Below are 20,057 nucleotides of genomic sequence, written 5' to 3' on the forward strand. Positions count from 1 at the left end.
GCGTACAGAGATTGATAGCAAGGGGTCAGCCACACAGATAACAGAGACTGATAACGAGGGGTCTGTGGGACAGGCGTGCACACCCCCGCTCGCCTCCTCTCCCTTGGAAACGCTCACATTGCCCAGGAGCTGGTGCCTGTGGAGGGGTCTGGCGCGGTGGGACTTCACGGGAAGCCCCGAGAGCCCCCGAGCCTGTCCCGCCCAGGGGCTGCGAGGCCGGGCGGGGTGCGGGGTGTCACTGCGGGGTGTCACTGCGGGGTTGTCGCGGGGAGGCCGCGGAAGCAGCTCCGCCAAAGCCGCCCTCACCGCCATGCGGCCCGGGGGCGGGGCCGACGGGGAGGGGCGGGGCTTGTATGCAAATATCGGCGGCGGGGCGGGAAGTGGCGCATGCGCACTGCGCGCACGGAGCGGCACGGGTTCTTACACAATGCACCGGGCCCGGCAGCCGCGGGGAAGGGGCGGGGCCTCGCATGTAAATGAGGGCCGGGTTTTGCCGCGCTATTGGAGGAGGGAGAGGAAGGGGTGGGACCGGATATGTAAAGCAGCGAGCCGGCGTCGCGCATGGTGGGGGGGCGGCGGGTCGGAGCGGTCACGCCGGCGGGGCGTGGCCCACATGCAAATCATGCCGGCTCCGGGGGCGTGGCTCGCATGCAAATACGCGCGCGGCCGCGTCCCACCCCCTGCCCGTCAGCCCGCTCCCCCGCCGCTTTAAAAGGCGCCGCGCCTGCGCAGAGTGCCGAAACCGGGACTTAGTCTGTTACACAGCCGCGCTGCGCTCCCCGCGTCCCGCTCCGCCCGGCGCTCCTCTGCCCGCCGCTCCTCCCGCTCCGCCCGGCCGCCCGCGCCTCCGGCATGAGCGGGGACCAGCTGCACAACGATTCCCAGGTGAGCGCCCCGTGCCCGCCCGCGGGGCGCGCTCCCGGGGGACCCCCGCCGCGGTGCTCGCATCCCCCCGTGCCGGCCCCGGGCTGGCCGTCTCGCCACCCCCTGTAATCCCAGCGAGGGGACCGTGCCCTGCGGCCGCCCCCGCGCGTGTGGACAGAGCCCTGTCAGCCCGGGTGTCCCCCCGCGGCGGCATGGGGGGCGGTGGGAGCGGGGGCCCGCGTGTGACCCCCTGGCTGGGCGGAGAAGGGGAGGGGGCGGCTGCCGCGCTCCCCCGGCTCGCTCCCCACTGGGGGGCTCGGGGAGGGTCTCCCCATGAGCTGTGTGGGGGCCTGGGGGCGCTTCACCCGCTCTCCCATCACCTTCCGCATCGCGCTGGGCTTTTCCCATTTGGTATTTAATTCCCCTAAAAATGAGGGTGTGGGCGGGGGTGGGGGTCCCCCAGAGCGCCGCGGGCCCGGGCGTGCTGACGGTGTGTCCCTGTGTGCTCTCCCCGCAGATCGAGACGGATTTCCGAGCGAACGGTGAGTGCGGCCCCGGCGCGCCCCTCGCACAGACATGGCGTCCCAGAGACTAAGTCCCGGCTCCGCGCTCACCGGCCCCATTGTTCCCATCGAGCTGCCAAAAGCGCCCCTTTCCCGCCGGGATCGGTCCCCCCCGACCCCCGCCGCCCCGAGTAGGGGCACCGCAGGCCCGCGATCCGAGCGCAGCGGCTCTGCCGGGGTCGCCTTTGGGCCCCGATTCCTCCCTGGAAAGTCGCCTTGTCGACGGTCGGGACTTAGTCTCTGCGCCATTTTCTTTTTCTCTCTCTCTCTGTGGCTTTTCTCTCCTTCTCCTCCTCCCCGAGCTGCCGCCGAGCCGCCTCTGCAGAGGCACCGGGCCGCCATCCCCGGCACCAGCCCCTTGTAACCGAGCGGAAAGCAAAGTTTTTAGCTAAAAAAAAAAAATTTAAAAATCCCAATTCGCCCTTTTTTTTTTTTTTTTTATCGCAGGCTCCCTCCCCCCACTGCTCCCCGTCTCTGTTCCATTGAGGGAATCCCTCCCTTCCCCTAAAATGAAAGGTGATTGCAACATGTTGCTCTTTAAAAGAAGCTGCTGCATCCATTTTAAGATCAGTCTTATTTCCTTCCTTGCTGTTTAAATGATGTGACTTTACCTTGTTGGGTGGGTTTTTTTTAAATTAAAATACAAACCTACTTTAAAAAAACCCAACAGACCACAGTGTAGACAATTCCAGAAAGGTAGACAGCATCACTTCAGGGACTTTGCAAGCTAACTTCATTTTGTTCAGAAACATTTACAGGAGTCCTGTAGTTTAATATATATATACATACATTTATATGTAGTTTTTTATATATGTATATATTTATATATGAATATATACGCTTATCTGTCTATGTTTATATTCCTGTATACATACAGACATACAATATTATCTTTTCTAATCAGTCTGATGACTCCTAACTTTTTCTGATAATTTATTCATTTTCATAGGAAGCAAGCTAATTGCAAGCCTGCCCCATTTGATAGGTGTCACATTGAAGGGCTTAAGTAGGGTGAAGGGGAGTTGAGGACATACAACCAACCTTTGTGTGTGTGTATTACTGTCACTGTTTGGGATGTGTGAGGAGCTCTGAGCTGTCCTCTGATTGCCGAGGTGGTAGAGGACAAAAAAGGTGGTTGAAAATATCTGCTTGACTTATAGTTACACTGATTTTTAGAATGCTTTTCTGGATGATGTCCACGTGCCTGGTTGCTTTGTAAGGCTATTGTGTGTAAATATTTACAGATCTACGCTTTTGAGCACCTTTCTTTCTGTCAGTTCATTGGAATGTGATCGTGTGTGTGCAGCAGGAGCAGACAGTATCAAATATGCAGGCTTTGAACTCTTTATTTCCATTCTGAATTTATAGTAGGGCTCTATGAATAATTCTTATTGGGAAAAACGGGTGCCATGGATTTCCAAGAAGTACGAGTGTAACTCTTGAAGCAATTTAAATATAAGCTTATATAGGAATGCTTGTAGCCTTCTTATGCTGTAAAATACTTGCTTCATCTAAGGATCATCTTTATTTAGGGAAAAACACTCCCTGGTAAGCTGTAGTTACTTAGTATACTGTTGTACATAGCGGAAGTGATGTATATTTGACCTTTTCACTCCAGCTTCCAGTGAACCTTTTAGAGGGGGTTTTCTCCTCGATTGCGATCATGTGCTGTTTTATCCTTCTAAGAGTTCTAGTCATACAGCTCTTAAAACTCCTGTGGTTTTTATTTCTGCCATGTGTTGGAGGAATTCAATACAGAAATTCAAAGTAAGACACCTTGATGGAAAAACTGAATTCCTGGTAAATTGGATGCACCCAACAAATCCATACCAGTGTAGGTATCAGCACCCTTTCCCTCCTATTGTAATTATTTATGGCAGTCGTGTAACATCGTTGTTGCTGATCAGAGGCCCCTAAACCCCAAAACCCTTTTCAGCACTGGAAGGTATGTGTAACCCTGTTAGTCTTGCTAAGGGAATAATGCTGAATAGACACTGCCTGCTCTGACCTTGTGACCACCCCCGATCTCCCTGAAAACCTGTCACCTCTGCTTGCTCTGAGTCTTGTTTCCTCTGCACAGGAGTTCTTTGCACTCGTGTGTCAGGAATTTTCACGCGCAAATCCGAGAACAGCGGTTCTTGTTCAGGCAGAGCACTGATGTTCTTGCTCTTATTTTCTTGTTTTGATGCTATTTAGTGGCAAAGATTAGGAGTAGGTGGTAGGAATCTCAAGTGCTGGGTTTTTTCCCCCCAGATATTTAGAATTGGTTTGTTCTTTGATTATTGTCAGGCAGTGCTAAACAGTAGAGCCAAACTCTCCTTTTAGGCCTCCTGTACTTCACATTTGGGGGAAGGGAAGTTTTCTGGGGGCTGGTACTGACTCATTCTAAATGTTGAGTGTAGCAGCAGTAAACATTTTTGTTAATAAAGAATGTTTTGGGTGACTTTTGGCTAGTGTATCAGTAATAGGGCAGCTTAAACACTTAGAAGCTTCCTGTTGTTATTAATGTTCCTATCTGGGTCAGTGGACACACTACCTCGGGTTGTGGTCACACAAGTTGTTGCAGCTGCAATAGGTTGAGTGGATCTGCCCATTGCAGGTCACCACGGTGCAGCCTGGTTGTAGCTGGGAGCCTGGATCTGGTTACACACCCGTTTCATTGATAGCAGGGTAGTGTTGGGTATGAGAGAGGGTGCCAGCAGTAAATATGTGTTCCTGGCTATTTCTTGTCATTAAATAGCCAGATCACTCTAAGCAAGAGTGTCCTGGGCAAATTCCAACTTGACTAATGGCATTCCATCTCAATATCCAGGTTCTTCCTTCTGCTTGGCTGTAGTGGGTATTTTTTTCACCTTAGCTGTATTTTTAGTATCCGTACGCATTGCAAAGAATTTTCCATGTTCAGTCCTAGCAGTGCCTGTTTGCAGACCATGCTGAGAGCGGTACTGTGCTGAAACAGCAAGCCTTTTCTGCAAGTAACATCCTTGCAGTCTTCAGCATTCAGAAGGGAAATGGAGCCTAAAACTGTTGTTTCCAACTACAGCTTGGATGCTGAAAATGTCCCCACCTCCACAGTTTGGATTCTATTGAGTTTTGCCTTTAAGAGCTTTGTTACTCAGGTTGGATGTAACAACCTCTTACTACTGAGGATAAATGTTGAGACTAAAAGCAATTTATCTTGACTTTCAGCTCTCCCATTGTGTTTGCAGAGTGCAGTAGATAAAAATTACTTTTGTTTGCAAAATAATCAAATTGCATTCCAAAGCTACTAAATTCCGCTAACTGCTATTAGTGCCTTGGCTGTTCAGCAGCTTGTGATCAGAACTTGTGTAAAATCCAGAACTGCTCAGTGTGGAGACTGAGGACATCACCCCAAGCAGTGCTTTTTGCCTCCAGTTGATTTGGCCAGTAATGTTAAGATGCAGTTTGAGGTCAAGTATCACTGGAGTAACCATTACAGTGCATTAAGAGGAGTCAAGTGTGAATTTGTCCAGCGTCACAGAGGTGGCTTCTGGAATTCAAACATGTTTGAAGGAGGGGCTTGCTTTAACAGTGAGTATTTTTTGGGGGGAAGAAAACCGAAGCCCTTACTGCTGCAGCATCTTATCAGGAGCTGGCAGGTTCCTGTGGCCTGTTGGCCTGTTGTGTTCCTATGTTGGCCCAAGCGCTCATGGGGCATCTGTGTATTTATCAGGCTGGCATCATGAAAAAATGAGCAAGAGGGAAATTCAAATTAAATAACAGGAGTGCTGAACCAAATGCCTTACAAGTTAAGGAATTTCAGCACGTTTTGTGTTTTGCATTAAGTTCATGTTTCATGTATGACAGAGCTGTGCAATAAGAGGTGTGGGTGATTTAAATGCTAACAAACTGTAGAGCAACATAGCAGAGATCTTTAGGATTTCTCAGTGGTTGTGAAACAGTCTGTTGGAGACCAGATTTGTGCTTCCTTGCTGCTGCCTTCCCTGGCGCCTTCTGGATGGGTGAGAGTTTTTTTGAAGGAGAGCAGGGCCACTTCTGGCATAGGGCTGTGTGTACCTTAGCACTGCTGTTAGACCCACTGTGCTAAACAAACTGCACGGATTTAGGAAGCGTGAAGGCACTGCCTGTGGTCTGTTTGTGTGTGTGACATGTCAGGGAGAAGCTCTCTTTTAAGTTCCCTGGGAGCACGTCTCATGCATGCTTTAAATGTCAAATGTTTGGCAAGGGATCCAAAGTACAAAAGGTAGTTAATGGTGTTTAGGTGCAGATTGATACCTCTGCTGAAAATTTCCTCTGCCTTTCCTGTGATACATGGAGAGGAGAATCCAGAAGAATGTAGCTTGTTCTTTCCTTGCATCTCTCCCTGCCTTTGCTTCAGACTGCAGTGCTGGTGGTGAGCCTGCATTGTGGGAAGTGCTGCCCACAGCCTCAGAACAATGCTCGGGTAGTTTTAAGTCTGCAACCACTTAGTTTTTTATTTCAGAAGTATTTTACATAAGACACCAATCCCTGCAAAATTTCTTAATTTTGTTCTTGCACTGATTTTCAATATGTTCACAGCAATCTCTCTCAGGGCTTGTTAGGATATAACAGTGTAGCTTCACTGTGGGAATCTTCAGATTGTCATAGGTGACAGTACTCTGAAGTAAATTGATCATTCATTACACTTCTCAGAAATGTAAATAAACGTGCTGTTGGTAAGCTGCTCTTCACTATCATGGGCTACATAAGTTGGTTGCATCTATTTTCCCCAGCAGAAGCCTCTGAAGGGTTTTGCTAGAGAGACCTTGAGCTCTGTTGTGTTAATTGTTCTGACACATTCAGCATTTAGGTTAAAACTTAATGGGTGTCTGGTGGGAGTGGGGAGTTGAATGCATGTTTGGGAGCTGCAGCCAACTTGTGTTTTTGTTAAAACTCAGCAGAATTACTTAAATGTGCTGGAAGATGTGTTTCAGGGGTTAATGGCCCGTGTGTTTCTATCTCTTAGCAGGTTTTCTTAAAATGTTTTTCCTTTTACTCCAGTGTTAAGCACTCTCTGTTATTAATGTGTTATCAGGGCTTCTTTGTTTACTTTGTAAAACATGAAAAATTTTGAACCAGGGGACCAGTGTAAAAGTGTGCCTTTTTTTACATGGCTTCGTGTAAATTAGACACACAGCTCATAAATGTGATCAAGCACAAATCAGATCTAATTTCATTTACAACTGTGACTTCAGATATTCGTTAGATAGTTCATTGAATTCCAACCTCCTGAGTTGCACTGTCAGCAGAAACTGCAATAATATGTAATTATAGCAAGTACTTAACATCTCATTGACTCAAATTCCTCTGTTAATGATTTCACTGGATTCCTGTTGAAGTAATACCTGCTGAAGTAGCACAAGCCACTGCCCTATTAGAGGGAGGCTCCAGGTCAGATTCTTCCTAGTGCTGTAAATTGCTGTAGTTCTGCTAAAATCAGTGGAGCACTGACAGTGTATCTGCTTTTTTGTTACGGGACTGCAGGGATGGGGTTTAATATCACAGTGACTATTTAAGAGAAATACAATTTAACCTAGGAAATCAGTGCAGATTTTTTTTTTCCTGTGGCTTTTCAAGATGGGACAGTTTCTCTTTCAAGTCTGCTTGAGCTGGTTGTGCTGATACAGTTTCTCCTATCCTTGTAAGACGTGTAGTCATTCACAAATATTTATTGCCTTATTAAATTGAATTGGTTTTGTGGCTGCCAGTTTTATAAATACTGCTCCACATTTTATAGAAAACCTCACACTCCAAAACATGGGAGCAAAATCTGTTTAGTGTTATGTGTTCTGCTTCTGCCTGGGTTTTTGAAGGTCTGTGTCTTAGCTTTCCAAATCTGAGAGAGGATTTTCAATGTAGAAATCAGTGTTTACCACCTTGCTGTCCTGGGACTGTCCCTTTTGACAGAGCATATGACAGATCTGCCTGTACCTTCTCCCTGCAGGACTCTCTGTTCTGAGCTGTTCAGCGCTGTCAGCATTTAAATAGGGCTCATCTTTAGATTTCAGAATGGTTCCTCCTGTGAAGGGAACGGGAGAAGGGTATGGGCTTGCTGTGGTTTCAGCAGCGAGTTTGCTGCTGTCCTGCTCTTCTGAAAAAAACAGTAGAAAATAAATTTAAAACCCAGTTCATTGCTGCAGTAGGATTACTTCTTTTAAACAGTGTTCCTAGTTACTGCTTACTCTTAGTCCTTACTCCACCTGTAACTGCCTGCTCCAGGGAGCTCCTCTGCGTGTGCTCTGGTGGCTTCCACTGTCCATCACTAGCTGAACACTGGAATTACTACAGCGTGGAAGTGCTTTTCCAGGCAGAGCAGAGAGAGCCTTTTCTGCTGCAGGATCCTGCTATTTCCTAGCTCAGCTGAACACGTTGTAGTAGTGGTTTCCCGGTGTGTATGAGACTACAGTATTTTTAGCACAGCGTTTGTTCAAAATGTCCTGGCTGACATAAATGCTAAATAGTTCCAGTGGTTTATAGTTGGAAATATTTTCATCTTGAATGCTAGCTTTTTAAACTAATGATCTTAGTCAACTGCAGTAATATCTTGTGGTGTCACAGCAAGAGTTAGGACATTTGGAAGGTGATGTGAAAAGAAATGGTGGAGTTAATTTTGGATTCTTGTGACCTGCATGGTAGAAGGAGGATTAGAAAATTTTTTTGGCTTCAGAAATATGAGCATACCTGCATGTTTTCAAGTGGAAATTTGGTTTCTAAATTTGACTTGTGTAGCTGCTCAGCTGATGGACAAGTGAGAGCTCCAGAGTTGAGAATGAAAGCGGAGAATATGGAACTGTAGTCAGTCTTCCTGAAATTGGTTCTTTTGTAACACATACTTAGCATCAACAATTCTCAGACTTCTTTAAGATGAACGTAGGACTTTTTAAATCCCTGTCTGTGTCAGCAGGAGCGGTGGCAGGAAATACAGTTTTGTGCCAATAATCTGGGAGATCCTCCAACACAACTGGTGGAGATCAGACTTGATGCTTTTGGGGATGTGGGAGACCTTGGCAATTAGTTCTCTATTAATATTAATGACAGAGATGGAGTTATGTAATGAGGGAAGATGAGTAGGAGAGGGACAGTGGTTCAAATGAGAATTGCCTCACAAATTTTCTAGTGCTGTCACAGAGTTCTGGTGATGTTTTCCATCATGTCAAGGCCTGTTTCTGTGCTAGAATAAAATACTCTACAGGTGCTTCACCCTGGGGAAGTTCCCCTTGTTTCATGGCTGTTGCTTGAATCTCAGCAGCTTCTCTTGAAGGTGGTTGCAGCAGTAGTTCAGTTTGGACTAATGGCTTGCACTGACAGCTGCTCTGTGTTTGGGATCTGCCCGTTCCCAGTATGAAGGAGTCCCAAGGACGGACAGCAGCGAGCATGCCTTACTCCTGTCTTGGGAAGTTCTGGAGGTGGGGGCTGGAAAACGTCTGAAATGCTTATCTTGATGGGATGGGGGCAGTGCAGGCTCACTGGAGGCACAGCAGGAAAGTTGGTTTAGGTGCTTGTCACTCAGCCTCAGCAGACAGTGTCTTCTTGAGGAAAAACCCCCTGCATCTCCACCTGAAGTACTTAGATCCCTTTCTAAGTTTGAAGGTGGTGACTTCTGAAATTGGGATGATGGCAGGATAAAGAGGGACAGCATCAGACTGTTGGGAAATGGTTTTAATTGGAGGCTCCAGTCTCAAAGAGACAAAAGTTGCTTCCCACAGAGCTTCCGATCGGTAGATGGTTTTGGATTCCTTATCGATATTTTTTGACGTGAGTGTATTTGTTCATGTTCACAAGCTTGCCATATGCTTTGTGCAGTTGTGAGCTGTGTGGGTGTCCCTGTATGTATTTTTATCTTATACCTTCGTCAGAGAAGGAGCTTTTTAGGGAGTGTTAGCAAGACAATGGCTTCCTTCTCTATCAGTATTGCAGAGTGCTGAGCCTCATGGTGCCCACCAAAAGATGGAGATTTTCCTTCATCATTCTGCCCAGCATAGACATGTTACAGACAGATGGACATTCATGGAATTCAGCTCTGCAGCAGAGTAGTGCTGCAGCTGCCTGGATCTTTCCATGACAGGAGAGAGATTGATTTCTGCCTCAGGAAAGCTTGGAGTGTACTTGTAACTTCACTAAAATATTTTGATCAGTCTGTGTAACTCATCTCCAGCTGTGTCCATTAAACACATGTTCCATGATGGGGACGTGCTAGTGTCCTGGTTTTGGCTGGGATAGAGTTAAGCTTCTTCATAGTAGCTGGTACAGTGCTGTGCTCTCGGATTTAGTTGAGAATAATGTTGATACCACACTGATGTTTCAGTTGTTTGGGCGCCTAGCTAAGTGCCTGCTAGGTCTCATCAGCTGCAGTGTACAGCTGACAGTCTTTTCACACACACAGCATTCAGCACATAGTGCAGCTTTATTTGGGGGAGAAATACTCTTACATTCTCAATGAAGGCATGGTTCTGGTTCTTCAAGATGTCCATTTTTCTTCCATAATGCTATCTTTCAATGATTTTCTAAAAATAAGACCCTGGTGGCTTTTATTCCTTATTGCTCATTTTGTAATCCCAGTCACTGATTTGTGTAGTGTTACTAATTTTTGCAGCAAGCATCCAGGACCTCAGTAGTTGAGTATTTTGCTGTGTTTAAGAATAAATCATAAGAAGAAATTAAATACGAGGTCTGATGTTGAACATGCATAAGTTGCATACAGCTCTTCTGTCTGAAACTCACTGTTTGGCTGCTCTGAAATAAGTTTTACCAAATGCTTTGGAATTTCTAAAGTGTTGGGATTACTCCACTACTCAGTGTATGCGGCAGGAAATTGGAAGTTGTCTTGTTTCCATCCAAATGTCTTGTCAGTTTGTTGCAGCTAGCTGTATGGCAGTGTCTAAATTGAATAATTTAAAGAATTTTTAGACACTGGCCAGAGATGTGGCTTCATAGTTAAAAAGTCAAGAAAATAATTCCTAGGAATGGAGCAATCCCCAAGTGCAGATAGCTTTTTAATTTTTTCCTGGCATTTGTCACATGCTCTGCTCTGTTGCTTAACACAGCTTCTGACACGAGAGCATGAACTTGTAGAGTGTTATCCAGAATATTTTTTCTTTCATTTGTCACTTCTGTACACATTTTTAATTGAACAACATTGCATCAGCTTTTCCTGTGCATGTAACATGGAATAGATGACCTGGGCTTCAGAGCCAGGGCAGTGTACTTTAGTTGAACTTTTTATTGATGGCAATATTTTACTACTCAAGGCTTATCCTGGTATTTGAACAAGGGCCAGATTGTCAAAACAGCTGCTCCTCTTCCTCTGAGGTTGCGCTTTCTTGTTTTGCAGAGGTGGCTTATAAAGACCCTTTAGGAGAGAAGACTCTTCAGTGTTTTTTCCCCTTTGAACTACAGTGTCTGTTGCAGATTTTTCAGTATCTGGAGGTAGAGTTGAAAAATGTGATTTTCTAGCTAAAATGCGGAGATTTCTGGAGTTAGGGTTTAAACACAACTGGAACAGTTGTATTTTTGTGGTCTGTGAGCAGTTTTAGGAGGAGAAAAGTACAGGTGGTGCCAGGGCACAGAATTTGTTTCATACAGTCTCTTTGGAGATAACCAGGTGGGAAGGCTGTCTTCCTTCATCTGCTCTGCAATAGATGCAAGAGGATAGAGTTTGTGCTGTCCCTAGGGAGATTAGTAGCTGATAAGTTGGCAATTCTTATTCCAGCTTCTGGTTTGGGCCAGCTGTCGGCGTGTCTGGCATGCTTGGTGCTCTGCTCAGGATGTGACGGTGAAGGGTTGAATGTGAAGAGAGACTCTCTTGAAGCTGAAGGCAGGAAGCACTGGGGAAGGACATTTTGTTACTCATGGATGCTATGTCTGGGTTTAAGGTCCTTTGTGCTGTACATTGTTATCCTGTCCTAAGGCCATATTGTTTAAATAGGCAGCACAGTGGGGGAAGAGGGAGTACTATGCTCTTCTCAGAGCTGGAGAAACCGGAACATAGTGGGAGTGATTTTTTCCAGCACTGAAATAGATATAAAGCTGTCTGGCTGGGACTGAGATTCAGTTCCATCTTGGACATTTGCTTCTGATTTTTAATTCCTTCTCCAGCTGAAGACTAAGGTGCATATCAAAGGGCAGCACAAAAAAAAAAAAAAAAAAAGGAGCTAAGGAGCTTCTGCAGTTTTAGCATATTATTATATGCAAATCTCATCTCAGGATCTAAGGTGTGCATTTTTTTCTGTGGTACTACATTATTTTACAAATACTTATGATACAATACAAATTATACAAATTACAAATGTTGTGTGGAGGGTTCTGCAATTAGTGAAATCACTGGGTTTGCAATAGGGAGACAGTGGCTTCCTGGTTTGTGTGCAGGGTTCTGGTATCAGGTACGTCAATCTCTTGCACCATATAGGCCACCTTGCTATGAGTGTCTCCTAACTGAGCCTGGAGCAATAGGAAGAGCAAATTATGTCTTCTCCCAGTTTGTGAATGCTGGCAAGTGTGTGAGTAAGATCAGTTTTTGGAAAGATAAAATGGCTGGGATGGGCAGGTACTGGTTTAAACTTGCCTTAGGAAGGCACCTTACAAGTTAGACGAGCACTCTCCAGTTTAATCCAGCCTTTTGGGAAATGGGAAGCTGGAGCTCTTTGGAGATCCATGTGAAGGGGATGATTCATTGCAACACAAGCAGCGTGTACAAAATGGAGAGATGGAGTAGAGCTAGTGACGTACTCTGAGGTTTGTTCTCTAGAATTAATGACCACCAGATGGGGAATAAAAGGCTGCCTGCTTTTCTTCTGAGGACCGGGAATGTCATTGAGGCTGTTAAAATGTGCTGTATCTGTGGTAATGCTGCTTGTGCACAGCAAACCCTTTGATGTGTGGATCAGAGTTCGCTTTCCTTGCTGGTGTTTCCCCTCAACACTTGGGTTTTAGAATGGGTTTTGGCTGAAGATGAGATTCCTGCAGTGTGGTTTACAGTGCACCTCAGGGATACAGAACAAAAGTCTTTGAGTGCTTTCTGCAGTAGAAAAACTAAGGTGCAAGTTGTGTTCCAGTCTAAATGGCCAGACCCAGGGGCAGTAGGTTCATGTGGGCAGAAATGCAGTGCAAGAGATGAACTCATAACAACAGTGACCTTGATTAACTTCTGCAGTGTTGCCCAATCCCACTGTAGGTGTCATCTCCATCTAGCTTTGCAGTGAGCAAGGCACAAATCAGAGTCTGAATGTCAGTGCTGTTAACTCTGATACTTGCAAGTTGTCATCCTAGAAGTGTGTAGGTGTTTGGGTTGCTTCGTCTTGCTCCATCAGATGGGACATCTCTCCAGCTGTCCAGGATACCTTTGGACGTGAACGTGGAGAACATTTGCATTTTTCAAGAGCCTTTTACACTTTTGCAATCTCCTGTCCTCCTGCCTTCTTCCTACTCCAAAGCCGGGAAGACTGTCAGAGGAGCCATCATCTTGTCTGAGTCATGTTATCATAGCTGTGTATGTCACCTGCACTTCATTAGGGAACATAAGCAGGCTGTCCTTGAAATACCTGTTTTTATGAGTAGATAGAGTCTTCTAATTTAAAATATGCTGCTCTCTGGATTTTGGTAGCTGTCATGAACAATGTTTTTCTTTTGTCATCAAGTAGGCTTATTCAGCATCACCTGTATCGAAAGGAAGCTGCTTTCTGGGTTTTAGGCTGTTGTAATCGTATAGATATAAAAAGTACAGCTTGGCCCTTGATGCTCTGTGCTTGGCAGCTTTAGTTGTCAGCATGTGGTCTTGGGAGAGCGCAGCACGGTGTGGTTTAGTTTGCCCCAGTCTTTAGCTTGTCTTGCACTAGATGGAGCCTGCAGCTGACAATAAGATGGCTATCCCAGTAATTTAATTCTTAAATTGAATCCTGGGCACAAGGCAGAAGCAGTTGAATTGGCGAGTCCATCATTCTCTTGTTTCACAAAAGAAGGTGTAAAGCTGTTGTTCTGGAAGCACTGCGTTCTGTCTAACACATTTTCCCCCCTTCCTTCCTGTCCTGCCTTGTTGTTGAGACTTCTGTCCATTGATGCATAATCGTCAGTTTATGGTTTTGCTCCACATCACTGTCAAAACATGAGCTTGTCTGTGCACAGCAAAACATGAATTTACATTTGAACCACAGCCTGAGTTAAAATACTCCTTCTCTGTGTTCATGAGTGGGCCTCTCCTGCAGCACTCATCCTGGGCAATATTTGCCTCTTTCAGGAATCTGATAGATTTCTCTTCAAAGCTGCCAGCGTTGTCTTTGCACACCAGCTGAATCTGGTCTGCGTGCACTTAGCAAGCTGAGTACCCTGGTGCTGACAGCAGGGATAGTGAGTTCAGCAGGGGCTGAACTGCATCTCCCAGGAGTTAATCTGTGCTTGGGCTGTGCCCATCGCTCCTCAGTGTACTTGGTGAGAACAAGAAACGATGCTGACACCACGGCCACGTTTCTGAGGGATCGGGAGCTTTGCTAAGTCTTTGTGTACTGAAGTGAGGGTGTATTTTTAAATGGTTTCCTTTGTAGGGAATGAAGCTGTGGAGTATTGTTTTGTGAAATAAGTCCCCTGTAGCTGTATTTCACAATAACATGAAACAGTGTTCAAAACAGATGTGAGCCTCATTTATTAAGGGCAGAATTAATTTGGTTTTAATTTAAGTTTTTGTGGTTTTTACCCTTTTTTGTAAATACCCCATCCATTCACCCTAGCATGGGAGCCTCATGTTCAGATTCTAATCCAGAATAAGAAAACTTGAATTCCAAAGGGAATTTGTTAGTGTTTGGGTTTTTTTCTAAGGTGAATTTTTATACTGTCTTTTTGTGTGTATTAACATTTTAATCTCACCAGAGCTCTGGAATTAGTCTTTGGCAATTAGCTCCATAGGTAACCAGAGCCAAACAAGCCCTGACTTTACTTGTTTTTCCCCAATACTAAGAGAAGTATTTAGAAATGATTGTAGTACATCGACTACAAACAAGTATAATGGTAATTTTTATCATAGTAGCTTCAGAGGCTGGAAAAGTAAGTTTTTCCACTGGTTTTCAGTTCAAGAAAGATATAGTGTTCAGAAGGGCCTTCTTCTAAGCATCCATGAAGTTTAGTGCAGATTTGTGTCATTTCTAGGTTTGTCACAGATCTGTTATTTCTGGTTCTGAAGGTGGAGCCATTTGCTTGCTCACTTCCTCATCCTGTAAGCTCAAGCTCCTTCTTAAATCTTAACTGTCTCCTCCCCATCACTGCCAGGTATTCAGATAGACTCTGTAGGTGGTGTGGTTAGCACTTTGTAACTGCAGGTATGTGATTTCCCAGATCCTGTCATCTGAATGGGTTTAGTTACGTTCAGATCAAATTACTTGGGGAGATTGCTACGCCAAAAAGGCACAGACTTCAGTTGTCAGGCTTCTTTGTACACCAAGAGTCAGAAGATGTTTCCTTCCTGTAGGTCACTGCAGTTTTCCCTTGCACTTAATCCACCCAGAATTACCCTTGTACATCAGACATGCACGTAGTTCACAAAGCACCCTCTTACGGAACAAATTCTGGGCTTGACCTTAATGTAGACTTTACATAGTAGCAAAGTTAGATTTTTTTTTTTTTTTTTTTTTTTAGCATATCATGCTTGGTCTTAGCAAATTGTCTCCTTGTTTTACTTGTCTGTGCTTATAGCTTTCACTTAGAGAAACTGCAATTTTCCTTTTTATCAGGATAGCTGTCTTACTGTGAAGTGTGACATGATTCCACTACTTGTCACAGAGACTGCAGTGACCGAAAATGTCTTGTTTTGTATTTTGATCTCAAGTAACTCATGCTCTAAAGTCTCTTACTGTGAAAACCTAATGCTGGACTGTTTCTCTGGTCGTAGATTATTTCTTCAGCAGAGACTACTGCGCTGCTCCGCCTCTTAGACGCACAAACATGTTCTTAGGAAACCAGGTTGAACTTACATTGTATCCAACAAATTTGGGGTATTTAGTCCGGCGTTACAAGAAGAAAAGTGTTCCTGTTACAAGCTGTTACTTAATTCTCGATGTTATTAAACCCTTTTTTCAGGAGTATCTTGATCTGCTGGAGCAGCTGCTTAGTTTTGAGAGTGGCCTGTGAAGCTAAGTATCTCATGTTGTTTGTAATTTTCAGAATAGGTTATTCACAGTTACTTTCTTCTGGTGTTAGGGCTACTTGTCATGTAGTTTTCCCCACTGATGGGCTCTGTTTAGTATTACACAGTCCATTAATGAAAGCAAAAGGCTCTAGGTTTTCATTGTTGGAGCCTTTTTACATCTGATAGGATCAAGTAAAAGGTGATCACAGGTTGCAGTTGTGACCACAGGAAAAGCGCAAGTTTTCCCTGGTCTGCTGGAGACGGGAATACAGGAAATAGGATAATTGTTAGTTCAAAAATAACTTGGAACACTTTAAAACTTGCAGAATAATGTTGCTGAAATGCATGGAAACTCAGATTAAATGTATTTGGGTATTGCAGTTTCAGAAACTGCTGGGGCTGCTTTGCACTCCTGGGTAAAGCTGTACTTGCTCAGAGGAGAGTGAGCCTTGCTCTCTGCTGGATACCTGGATAGTGCTCTCATTCCCAGATGTGGTTTTGTCTAGCACAGGCTTGAAATACTTGGAAAATCAGGGTAGGAGGGAATGGTACAGCTGCTGCTCTGGGCTCTTTGTGTAGGAGCAAACTGCTAAATCAGCTGGAGTGGCTGCAGCTTCCACGCTGGTATTAGTCCTTCATGTAAAATTGATAATAAATTTTAATAGATGTAGTGATTTAATTTTGACTCCAGTAAGAATCATAATAACTTTTAAAAAAATGGTCTCGACATATATAAAACTGGCAGCCAAGAAACTTAAAAATATTTCATAGCCTTACAGCTGAATCATTCAGGCATAAATTATGAGATTGTAAACAGTTTTGATGTTCATCTTGTTTCCTTTGCCTATTTCTGCTGTCAGATAATCAAGTGGAAATAAATATTTCCTAATGCATTGGAATACCTCTGAAAATAAGCTATATAACTTGGGTACTCACTTTAGGTTATATTAAAGAGGAATAACACAGTCTTGAATCTTAATGGTCGCTTCTGTAGCGCTCATCCTTTTTCAAGCATGTTTCTACTTCTCTCACCAATCGACCTTTTAAAATTATATAAATAATATTAGGTTCCATGTTCAGAAAACATAAAAACTAGAGAATGTGATTATGTTGCAGTAGTTGTAAAGCAGAAGCTCTGATATGATGGGGAGCCTTTAGCTAAGCACTTGGAGTTTGAAGTGTAGTGATAAATGAACTTGTGATGGCACTTTGCACCTGCAACCTATTCCCTTTGGTTTAAACAGCTGATTTAGTGACTGTGGTAGTGGAAGGCATTTGAAAGCTAAAAAGAGAAAACTGTTTCCACACCTTGTTATATATAGGTAAAGAAAGGACTGCTCTTAAAATTAAGGCACAAGGTAACCAGAATTGATTCAGTTCAGTTTTTAAGGACTATGCTTGCTTTCTTTTAGATGGGAAACAAATTACATAAATGTTTCCTCTCCTTCATGTCTTATTCAAAGCAGATTTGAGTTATTCATGGCGTGGTATCTGAAAATGTTGGCTGTGTGTTCCATGAAGAGATGCCAGCTATTAGGGGTTTTTTTTTTTTAAAAAAAAAAAAAAAAAAACAGCAAACAAAACCCTACCAAAAAACCTTACCAAACTGATAATACATTGCATGGAGTTTTTTAATTGAAGAAGTTAGGAGTGTATCATGCATAATAATGTAGCCACAGCCTTTTATACTGTGTCAATAGGTTATGTTTTATATTCAGGTATCTGTAGTGGTGTGATGTAACAGTTGTCAACTAGGGAGATTTGGCCTGGATTTAACATAATAAACAGATTACAGCTGCATGAAGAGATTAAAATCAGTGACTTAAAGTAACATTTTGTAAATTGAAGACTTCCAGTTTAGTGCACCATATCTAGGAGCTGTACTTAGTAAAATACTGCAATCATAGTCTTACTTTAAAGCTGCTCTGTCCTACACTGCTCTGCTGATCCTTCTTTCTGTGTCCTCTTTCCCTTCCTTCAGAAGACTCAGGAGTAAAGAAGTGCAGAAATCTCAACTGTCATTAAACATTTACCTTTTGCTTACTTTCTTGTGTGTTTTAGCTGGAATCAGATTTCTTATTGAATGCTAATTGTGGTAAAATCCACTTAAGACAGGGGAATTGCATTCCCTCCCTTGACTTGATAACGGGACTTGTGGCAAGGCAGACTCTGGTGATGAAATGCTTCTAGACACTGCTGGAATTGGCCTCTTGTGGGTGAGTGATCAATTAACTCACCCACAATGGGGGCAGAGGTGAAATCAGACATGAAATCAGAAATCCGTTCAGTGCAGCCCTACACTTTAAAGGAATCATTGTAGATAGGATGAAAAAAAGCCCCAAATCAAAACCCAGCCAAAAAACCCAGCTGGGATCAGTGTGGCAGTTGCTCCTACAGAGGAACCAGCTTAAGTGTAATAAAAGTAAGTTCTTGGTCTTCTGAAACAAACTTCTTCTAAGATTTTGGCTATGCTACTCCATTCAGTTCAGCTTAATAGGAATGATACTAAACAAGTAGTAGGAGAATAATCTGATTCCAGTGCATAAAGCAAGTGGTACTGCTTGGCAGAGGTGATTTAAATCTTCTGCCAGCCACTTTTTTTTGTGTTGTGCATTCAATTTACACTCTAAAACCAAGCATTGCAGAGCACCTTGTTCCCAAGGGTGCTGCCTCTGAAGTCTTTCCTCCCTACAGCAAGCAGAAGACCAGCACTGGCCAAAGCCACACGGAGTTGTCAAGGGATGGTTAATAAAAGGCTTTGAGCAAATGCCATTAGAGCCTCTCCCTGAGGACGCTGAGCGTGTACCACTCCCATGTGTATAAACTGTGTGATCGTGGCTGCTGACACAGGCTGGCCATCCACTGCTGCAGCAGAGGCAGTTCGATGTGACTGTATTTTTTTTTCCCCCTGATTTGTTAAATTTTTCCTTGGGGAGAGCTCTTGTTCTGGATTAAACCCAGGAGAGTCAAACACACCAGCCCTGTCCTTGTGTGGTGTCAGTGTGAATACAGGCTCTGTGTGAGCTGCTCCTGGGACATCACTCTTGTGCTGAGGACGTGTCAGGATTTCAGGTAGTCTTTACAAGAAATTCTTTTCCATGAGTCCAAGTACAGTAGTGATTTACACAGCCAGCGAGAGAAAATGTTTTTCTAGTTGACATCATCGCAGGGTAATTACTCTTGACAACACAGCAGTCTTCTTGTTATCTACTACGGTTTTTAAACTTATGCCTCAAAGTAATATCACCCTCTTTTTTAAATGTGGCTGAAGTCTCTGTTATCATCTGTAAGGACTAGGAATTGTAGTTGTTTGCCCCTGTTTTCTCCTGGTTCACCTTGTAAGTTTTCGTGCAGTAATCAGCTGTTGCCTTTGCATCACAAATTGTGCTGTTTGCACCTTTCCTGTCTAATGATGGTATAAAGAGCATTTGGAGGCGGAAGGAGCTTGTGCTGGGGGCACTGACTCAGTCTGTGGATGGTGTACAGAACATGAAGTTCTCTTGTCTGCAGTGTGAAGTTGTGACAGATTGCACCAAAAGGTTCTTTGCTCTTGACCCAGTCTGTCGAAGTAACTCTCAGGGCTGTTCCTGGGGCAGTTCTTTGCCAAAAATCTCCCGAAGGTGATTCAGCTCTCACCTACCTGTGTCTCCAATGAGGCAGCAGCACTGTCACTGCATGCCTTACTGGAGGTCTGGGCTTGATTCTTGTGCTGGAGCTGAGCACAGGCTGAGGTTTTCTGAGCTCAGAAGCAACCAAAGAGTTAAAGTGCCTCTGGTGTACGTGCGCTTGGTGTTTCAGTCCACCTGGCTTGCACATGAGAAGGGATTGATGAAGAGTAATGTGTTGTCCCAAAAACTCTGCAGCCCAAATGGTTAGCCAAGAGCTCATAAAGGAAGATTCTTGCTAACCAGAAAAATAAGGGTTAATAAAATAAGGGGTTTGCTTTAGATAACGTTGAAGTAAGGGACAGGTTATCTCCTGCAGTCCCTGATAGCTCCGAAGTCTAAACAGGGCTGTAAATGTTGGGATTGCCCTGTTTGCTCGCCTTCTGCCCTGGTTCTCCAGAGGCAAGTGCCCCTGATTGTTTCTCCTCAGCAACTCGTGGGTGACCCTGGGCAGTTCGTTTTGTCTCTGTCTCCGGCACATACGTCCCTCGGTGCGGTGGGTACATCCCTCCCTTTGTCTCTTCCTGAGAAAAGATTTTGTGTGACAGCACCGCGTGACAGTTTGTGCACTAAGCTGTGGATCTGTGCTAAAGGTTGGTGTCTTTCTGACTGTGAAAATAGGATTAGTCCCCCTTGCATTATCTATTTGAATGCCCTGAAATTTTACCTTCTTTCATAATTTTAAGCTAGTTTTACACCCCTGGATGCCAGACTGGTTTGTGAACAATTGTCCAGGCTTTCCTGGCGAGTCCGTCTGTGCTGCCGTGCTGGTTATGTTAACTGTGTTTTGCACAATAGGGAAGAAACGGGGGAGAATTTACAAAAGCCTGAGATTAGATGGTGTAGTAAAAGTTT

The 20,057-nt window shown here is 44.4% G+C and overlaps 1 protein-coding gene across 1 annotated transcript in view; it reads left to right on the forward strand.

The window, feature by feature from the left end:
• Positions 1 to 750: 750 nt before the first annotated feature.
• The window catches only part of LOC121673099 (DNA topoisomerase 1), a 66,679-nt gene continuing 47,372 nt past the window's right edge, over positions 751 to 20,057 (forward strand). Inside the window, exons 1-2 of the mRNA XM_042046150.1 lie at positions 751 to 885; positions 1,382 to 1,406. Of these exons, the coding sequence (XP_041902084.1) occupies positions 853 to 885; positions 1,382 to 1,406 (58 nt within the window). The 5' untranslated portion in view covers positions 751 to 852. The remainder of the gene's footprint in view (positions 886 to 1,381; positions 1,407 to 20,057) is intronic.

The sequence above is a fragment of the Corvus kubaryi genome, unplaced genomic scaffold (genome assembly GCF_017639235.1).
Source record: "Corvus kubaryi isolate FWS band 111438036 unplaced genomic scaffold, C.kubaryi_AGA036_p1.0 65189, whole genome shotgun sequence".
NCBI classification, from domain to species: Eukaryota; Metazoa; Chordata; class Aves; order Passeriformes; family Corvidae; genus Corvus; species Corvus kubaryi.